Genomic DNA, 9,264 nt, shown 5'->3' with positions numbered 1-9,264 from the left:
TGTGCCACAAAATTTCGGTCATCTTTATATATAGTCAAACAGTTGACCGAATTAATATACTTCTCTTAACCCCTATTTCCTCATGAAACGAGGGAAAAAATAAATGAAAAATCGTATACAAAGTGTAAAATTAATGTACACAAGGTGTATCTATACACTTTTCTAAATATATAAAACAAAAGTAAGTTAGTGTAACTTTTTATCGCTAATGATCCAGAAAGAAACATCTAGGGACTAAATTAGTATTTGTAATTTAATAGGGAGTCATTTACCTTCTAAAAGAATTGGTTACTTATTCACTATTGTAAGTTCTATTCAACTGTATGAGATAACTCCTAAGGCTGCATTCTTCTACCTATAAATAAACAAGAATTAATCTGGTAAGTTATATATATCGGTGTTTATTTTTTATTTGATGCAGAAAGAACGACTTAATATAGAAAGTTAGTAATTAATGATCTTACCTGTAAAGGAGCAGCAGAAGCCAAAAAGATTTCACATTCATCAAGAAGAGCTCTTTCATGTAATGCTACATTTACAAGTTCAGAAGCCAGGTGGCGTGTTCCACCTACCTGTAACAAGCCATAGTAACTAATTTTCACAAGAAATTTACCATTTTTACCAAAATAGGCAATATACGATGCAAATAAATCTCACCTTTGCTAGAGTAGATTTTATAGAGGATATTGTTGCCTGCATTACTTCGACACTTGAGTAAACAATGAACTTTAAAAGTTTAATGTCAGCCTGTGAGTTGTGAATTAAATGTTAAAACTATTTAAAATCTCTTTTCTTTGTAAGAAAAAACAGTGGAAAAAGTAATACAACATAAAGCTGAATGCTATGACATGCAGGTGGCTATTGTTTGTGGGCCTAAATATTAGGGTGCTTACCAGTTCTTTTTGGAGCTTAAACTCATAGTAAACTTCAATAACATAAATTTTAAGATATTAAAAGCAATATTTTAAGTGATGTAAGAAAACTTTTAGGAAATGACATACCTTTACATTTACCCCTCCAATAATAGGAAGTAGAACAGATCTCGTCACCAGATCATTAACAGTAACATATAAAGCAGATTCGTGTTCCCTTTCAATAGAAGCCCAGTCATCAATATAAGCCATCTGAGCCACAAGATACCAAAATCACAAAATAGAAAGCAAGATTTTAATAGAAAACGATACAATGAGTAGAAAAAATGCATTACTTGGCGGTATAAAACAGCATAAAGCTTTAGCTGCAATATCGACATGGTGATCTCAATTTTCTTTGCAGCTACAGAATCCCTGAGTTCTAAGATCGTTCTCCACATATCAAATAAAGATTTCTGCATCACAAAATTTAATATCAAAGTGCAATCAGTTAATTAACAAATAAAATAATCTAAAGTTATGAACAACAGGAAAATGTAGGCCGAAACCTCAGAAGTTATTCTTTGATGATCCAATGCAGCTTCTGTAACCGCATTAAGGAACTGCCATTGCACTTGTATATTTTGAAGTAGCTCAAGATACTGAGAAGCATCTTTGCGTTCTGCTATAATCTTTTCCTTTCTAGTACTTGTGAACATAGAAAGTATACTTGAACTTATGAAGTGTCTTGTACTACCAGATGGCTTTGATGGAATCGGACTGACACCTCTAGCCCGAGAAATGACTCGTCTCCCAATTTCAGCCAAATCAGAATGCCTTGAGGGAGTAGGGCTGACCCTTCTGGAGCTTTGAGTAGGGCTAGTTTGTCTATCAGAGGGGGTAGGACTGACACCTCTACTGGGTGTAAGATCGGGTTCTTTTGATATAGAAAATGTATTTGAATCGTAAGATTGTACTGGACTAGATGGTTGTAGGGGAGTATGGTATTCAGGTACAGGGTTGATTGGTCTGGTAAAGGGGGTTGGACTGGCCCCTCTTGAAGGAGGAATAAGATTGGCCCCTCTGGTTGCCGGGGTAGGGCTAAACCCTCTGGTGGCAACCGAAGGGCCAACCCCTCTTGTGATCTGAGAAATGTCGACTCCCATCTCCTTATTGGTAGATTGAGGGTCGACCTTTCTGGTAGCAGGGGTCAGGCTTACTCCTCTGGTAGCAGGGGTGAGGCTGCCACCTCTAATAGTAGCAGGAGTAAGGCTGACCCCTCTGCCCCCTTTTGAAGAAGGGATCAGACTGGCCCCTCTAAGAGCGGGTGAAGGACTGACACCTCTTGAAGCTAAACCATGCGACTTATTTGGTGTAGATGGTTGTGATTCAGTCGTAGGATCACTTGGAAATTCTTGTAGCATTCTCCTGTCAGGTGTGATAGAAGTTTTTGAAACTTCTTCAGGTAGGTTAATGTTTTTACTTAAAACATTAGAACCTACTGTGCTAGGCCATAGAAGTTGAGTAGCTGGAGATTTTGAAGTTTCTGAATGATCAATAACATTAGAACCTGTTGTGCTAGGCCACCGATGTTGATTAACTGGTCTAACATGTGAGCTATTTGGAGGTTTTGAAGCACCTAAATGATCAATAACATTAGAACTTGTTGTGCTAGGCCATCGATGTTGATTAACTAGTCTAACATGTGAAGCATCTTGATGTTTTGAAGCCTCATTAGAACTTTTTGTGCTAACATCTGAGCCATCTGAAGGTTTCAAATACTCTGAATCATCAACGACATTAGGGTTTGTTCTGTTAAAATCATCTGAAGATTTCAAATTCTCTGATTGGCCTGTTGTGCTAGTTCGATTAACTTGTCTACCATGTGAGATTCTCTCAGGAGGTTTTGAATTCTCCGACTCATCAAAAACATCTCTTCCTTTCTTTTTTCTCTCCTGTGTATGCTTACTTGACACATCTGATTTTGTGGTTTTTTCATCTGCTACATTCAACCATAGCTTAGAGGTTTGATCAGAAAGGTTTTCACTAGAAAGATTCTCCTTTTTGGCATTGGGAATAGATGATGTATCATGAGTACTTGAACTGTTACTGCTCCTTTTCAAAGACCATAAAGAGTCTGTAACTCTATTGTTAACCATCTTTTTTGCCACAAATCCCACACCATGAACTGCAGTGGATAGTCCCCAGTGTGATCTGGACTTACCATGATGAGAGTCCTTACTGTGACGACTTGATCCCTCATTACTTTCTTTAGGGTTCTCTGATTCATGTGCATCCATCCACACTATTCAAATCATACCACATTCATACGTTCTTTCATTCATATGATCAACACATTCACCAAACCTTCTAAGAACCTGCATATGATATGCACCAATTACTTAAACAAGTTATTATTAATTTACAGAATCATCATAGTCCAAAGTCAGACAATGATTTAGTTACATTAAAGAATAAACCATGGTTCCAAAATCACAGTTGGTTTGTATTATAGGTTCTCAACAGAGAAATTAGTGTCGTGGGAAACCCTTTTTCCTTTAAATATTAGCAATTATGAAACCTAAACATAAATTTTCAAAGATTCCACGTTCATGTGCTTCAACCATTGATTTAATTCACAAGGAACATTAAATGTTGTCATGTTGAACATTACAACCCTAATTGAAATATATCACAAACACAAATAGGACATGAAATCTTGAAAACCCAAACATGAATTCAAGAAAACGTAAAGATGAAAATCTGAAATCAAGAAAAAACAAAGATTTTAATTTATACTTAAAAGTCTTGAACCCACAAATGAATAAAGGAAAACTAATCGAATTAATTTTTTTTTACCGTTGTATCTCCTCCAATCAGAAACTTGGGGGCATGAAGATTCAGAGCCGAGAACCAGAAAACTAATAGTTTCAGAAAACTAATTTCACTATATAACTAATTTCACTATATAAGAGATGCCGATAATCAAAATATTTACCTCTGGAGAAATCAGATTCAGAGTCGAGAATATAGAATTACAATTCTGATTTGGGAGAAGTTTCTCTCAAAAAGTTTGGATAAATAGTGAATCGATTGCAATAAAAAAAGTCTAGAGGGCGAATCGATTCACTCAAAATGCCGATAATCACAATATTTAACCTCGACGTCGGAATTCACCAATAATATCGTAAACATATGATGATCCTAACAACAATAACGTAAGATTTACACACTACGGACGTGCTTTTTTTGCGCATAACATAAAACTAATGAAGAATACGTAGAAAAGGAAAAAGATAAAAAAAAAAAAAAAAAAAAAAAAAGCTGACCGGTATCCACGTAAATCGCATGCATACATGCAGTCATCGAATCGAAGAGAATCGTATATTGGCGACGACCGTTCAATTTTGAAATACTGATCATTCAAATTCGATAATTCGGCCACGGAAACATTCAGGTTTCCGGCAAGACGTTGAACGAGGAAGATAACCGGAGAAGAATGTTTTGGCGCCGCCGTGATACCCCTTTTAACCCACTCCAAATTTTTGGCAACAACCAAATTATAATATATCTTTTTTTTTCCGTTTATGTTAACCAATGATAGTGAAGAAACCACAACGGTCTGCATTGACCCGATCAAATACTCATGAAGGATCTAAAAGTATACCTCAAATTGATTCGTATTTGACTATTTGTATCAATTTGTTGGGCCTTTTGACATAAAAGTCCTTAGGTTTCGTATTTTGTCGGTTTAGTCCCTTCAATGATTTTTAGTGCAATAATTTCAAATTTTTTTGTCATTTTCCCCATTTAACCGGTTTCCCAATCCATAGCAGATTATTTTTGTCATTTTCAGCTTAGTGGCACTGATGACCGGGCATTTTGCTGAGCTGAGGTGGGGCCCACATAAGCGTATTCTTCCATAATTAAAAATTTGGCAGAGGACAAGTAAAATTGTTGTTATCGAGGATCAAACCCTCGCCCCCTCCATATTCGGGTATTCAAAATACCACCACGCTGCAACGCTTTTTGTGTTCCTGTTTCTTGTATATATAAAGAATAACAATGCCGTAGTAATAATAATAATAATTATCATTACTCTTAATCCTATTTTTAATTTTATTTTTATATAAAAGATATTTATTAATCTTTAAAGTATAAAAGACGTAAATATGACAATATTTTTTAACGTATAGAATTTCGTATTTTTATTATTTTTATATGAAATAAATATATATTTATGTGTTTAATACAAAATAGCTATATTTTATAATGTATAAATTCACTTATAATGTATAGAATTTCGTTATGTATAAATAAGTATTTTATCATTTGAATAAGTATTTTACAAATTAGAACGTTATACATATAAAAAAACGTAATTTATATGTATAAAAGAACATAAAAAATATGTTGTAATGGTATAAATATTTTTTAAAGGTATTTATATATTGAAAAACATACTTATACCTTTACAAATCTATTTAAACATATCAAAATGTATTTATACATTTGTAAGCATATGTATACCTTAATATATATATATATATATATATATATATATATATATATATATATATATATATATATATATATATATATATATATATATATATATATATATATATATATATATATATATGAATTTTGTACATTTTAAATGAACTTATATTTTTATACGCATCAAAAGTGTATTTATTAGTATTTTACAAATAAGTACGTTTTTATGCATTTTTAAATGAATTTATACATTTTTATACGGATAAAAAGTATATTTATTAGTATTTTATAAATAAAAACGTTTTTATTAATAAATACTAATAAATACTCTTGTTATACATATATATATATATATATATATATATATATATTTATACATTTTAAATCGTATTATAAAATATATTTGTACATGCATAAAAGTATATAATAAAAAAATAATAAAAGTTATAATAATAATAATAATAATAATAATAATAATAATAATAATATTATTATTATTATTATTATTATTATTATTATTATTATTATTATTATAACTTTTGTTATTATTGTATTTAAAAGCTTGAGTAGAAGTAGTGATTATATATAATGATTTAGCTTTAACTACATCAATACGAATGTAGCTTGATAGTAAGTTTGTGGCCTTTTATCTTGGTTGTGGTGGGTTCGAAGCCCAACACCTACTTACTTCCCTCACTTTGTTTGCTTTCTTTAGTTAAGGTAGGAAGACACCACGCCAGCTGGTCATTGCCACATGGGATCTATGTTACCGGCTAAGAGAGGGGTAATCGACTACATGGCCATTATGAAAAAAATTTGAAATTATTAGGCATTATTGCACCAAAAATTGTTAGTGGGACTAAACCGACAAAAAAATAAAACCTAAGGACTTTTATATCAAAAGGCCTAATTTGTTGATAGTAAGAAATTTGACTTGAGTAAATAAGTGAGGAGCTTAAAGAGTGGAATATCTCTCTTAATATAGCTTGTTGAAAGAAGAATTGAGGTACGAAATAGCACCTACTTTTGGAAAGATATATGGCTCGGTGACATGGCTCTTAAAGATGTTTTTCCAAAGTTATACATGATCGAGGCTGAAAAAAACCGCAAGGTTGCTGAATGACTTCACACCTACAATTTATCGGGACAATGGCACTGGAAGAGAAATCCCAGAAATGGTGCATAATCTTTGCAACTAAAAAAATCTGAATGATTTGGTCGCTAATATTCAGTTATCGGCAACCCCTCGGCAACACCTTACTTGTGGAGATGGAAGGTCAACAGCAACGGTATTTTCTCTGTGAAATCATTACGTGAGCTTATGGATAATGCAAAAATCAATCATAACACTTTCATTTTCCGGTGGGTTAATTGGGTCCCTCTCAAGACCAATGCTTTCGTGTGGCGTACACTCTTAAATAGAATCCTAGTCTCTTCTAATCTTGCTGTTAGAGGGGTTAAATTGCCCTCTATCTCCTGGTCCTTTTTCTTATCATGTGATGAGACTGTTGAACATTTTTTTTTCGACTGTAATTTTTGTGTGTCGATTTGGAGATGGTTAATTTCTTGGTCGGGTATTTTACCTTCACCTCCTACTAGTTCTTCGAAACTACTTTTGAAGATGGATCGTAAGGGGCTTAATAAGAAGTACGAGAAGAAGAAGTTTGGCCTAATTTATTCAACCATTTGGAAATCCCGAAATGCTCTTATTTTCAAGAAAGTAAGGAGCTCCCCAATGAAAACGACGGATGAGGTTCAACTTATTTCGTACAATTGGTTCAAAAATCGTGTCAATCTTAGTCGTTTAAATTGGAATACTTGGTGTTGTTTTCCGACATCAGCTTGTACCAATACTTTGTAATTTCTCTAGTGTCTTGCTAGATGTTTCTAATAATATCCGCCATTCTAAAAAAAGCAATCATTTACAAAGGTACGTTCTAATTAACCAACATTTCTTTAGAAATTAATGTAATTGGTTAAATAAATTTGAATGTTGAACACATTCAATATGATAAAAATTCAAATAATAATTAGATAATAAAAAAAATGAATAATAAGAACAAAATTTATGGTATTGTTAAATACAAATAATATAATGGAAATATTAAGAATACAAAAACAAAAGTAGTTAAATATATTATCATATTGAAAAAAATAAATGAAGCAACAGATCGTGTTAGCTTTTTAACATAAATAATTAGTTTAGAATTATGTTAAATATATTTATAATAGAAAAGTAATATTAATAAACATAACATTCCAGCCAAATACACATTAGATACAGGGTTCTTAAAATGTCATATTTTAGGTTTTGGCAAATATAGCACCGAGTTTAACTTCAATAATGTGAGTGTGGGCTACAAAGTACACAATCTAGAATTTTATGATATTAGAAAATTTAGGAGTATGTATGTAATGGTAGGTGATCAATAACAACAGTTTTAGATAATACTAAAAGAAGACTTTGACTCAAGATGGAATGTTATGGAATATATGAAACATGTTTATACCAAGTCTAAGGGCATGATATGTTGTTAATAAGTATAGATTTCTAATTAGTACAATAAAAAGGGCCTAATGGGTGTAGACAGTTAATGACAAAATTAAGTCTCCTTCTTGATTTGTATTTGTATATATTCATAGTGTTAATTCATTAAGAAATTTTACTCATTAAGAACTTAATGATGTGCGTACCAACTTGAACGACCAACGTACTCATCTGTTAAGTCCTTTTTGCCATTAAGCACTTAATGCTTCAAACCAAGGGACCAAATCACAGATCTGAGCTCTACTTAATGCCTAAACCCATAAAGTCATTGACCTAGTGACTTTGCATGCCCTACATAAGCCCAAACTCCAAAAATGACATTATACTTCCATGAGAGTGACCTTAACTCATGCATGAACATGTCAAGACCTTCAAGATGGCAACTTTCTGTCTTAGGGACTCAAATAGCACCAAGGATGGCAATCCTAAGCCTAGGAAACGGATTTGAACCATAAAGCTTCATCCTTGGGACCAAAAAGGCCCAAAAAACCCAACACAAGATATCTAAGAAAATAACCACCAAGTTTAAGACTTTATACCTCAAATGGGAGTCAAAAGTTGATGAGGTTATGGATCTAAAAGCTCTATCTTCTTCAATGAATCTTCAAGAGTGAACACCTTCTTGAAAAGCACCAAAAATACTCTTCTAATCGCCTTCTAAGCTCCAAGAACACACAAGGAAGGATTAGGGTTTCGTGAAAGTTGTCTAAGGGTGAAAGGGAGGCTGATCTTTAAGGCATAATGTTCCTTATATAGTGCCAAACCTTAAAATCTAGGGTTTTGGTCTGAAGGGAGTATGCCCCGCGTACCTCTTAGTACGCCCGGCGTACTCACAAATCACACGTGACCAAATGAGCTTATACGTTGGGCGTAACCCAGCTTACGTTGGGCGTTCCCAGCCAGGCACGAGCATGCATCCTTGCATGCATGGGACTGATCTGCCAAACACTTCCATTAGGGACTAATTTTGCCAAAACCTTCAAAGCACCATAACTTCCTCATCCGAGGTCTTTTTCCAACGAACCTTATATCCACGAAAAGGCGCGCGAGAAGCCCTACGCTCCTAGTAACTCTCCCAAGCCTTAAACCTTTCCGGATTAAACCCAACATCCATAAAAGGCTAAGGTACCCAATTACAATTATATCCTTGGCCTCCGAAGACACAATTGTACGCTCGGATCACTTATACTATAACACCCACCTCCGAACTGGGCCAAATCCTTCCTTTCCCAAGGCCTTAAACCTCATGATAAGTGATAATTGGGCCGCAGCCCGGAGCAACGAAACACTTTCAAAACCGGGTGTTACAACTCTCCCCCACTTAAATTAGATTTCGTCCTCGAAATCTCTCCTTACTAACACCCA

At 33.7% G+C, this 9,264-nt stretch overlaps 1 protein-coding gene across 1 annotated transcript; it reads right to left on the bottom strand.

Moving 5' to 3' along the window:
- Positions 1-238: 238 nt before the first annotated feature.
- LOC145116879 (uncharacterized) lies at positions 239-4,487 on the bottom strand. Its single transcript, XM_079053190.1, has 7 exons — positions 4,181-4,487; positions 1,421-3,229; positions 1,208-1,327; positions 1,002-1,124; positions 658-747; positions 465-572; positions 239-355 (listed from the first exon to the last, which is right to left on the bottom strand). Exons 2-7 carry the CDS (start codon positions 3,149-3,151, stop codon positions 293-295), a joined length of 2,235 nt encoding a protein of 744 aa, XP_078909316.1. The 5' UTR covers positions 3,152-3,229; positions 4,181-4,487; the 3' UTR covers positions 239-292.
- Positions 4,488-9,264: the final 4,777 nt, after the last annotated feature.

Source organism: Lactuca virosa, chromosome 5 (genome assembly GCF_052849685.1).
Source record: "Lactuca virosa cultivar CGN04683 chromosome 5, Lactuca_virosa_CGN04683_v6, whole genome shotgun sequence".
In the NCBI taxonomy this organism is placed as follows: Eukaryota; Viridiplantae; Streptophyta; class Magnoliopsida; order Asterales; family Asteraceae; genus Lactuca; species Lactuca virosa.
This window is presented reverse-complemented; position numbering and strand designations above follow the sequence as displayed.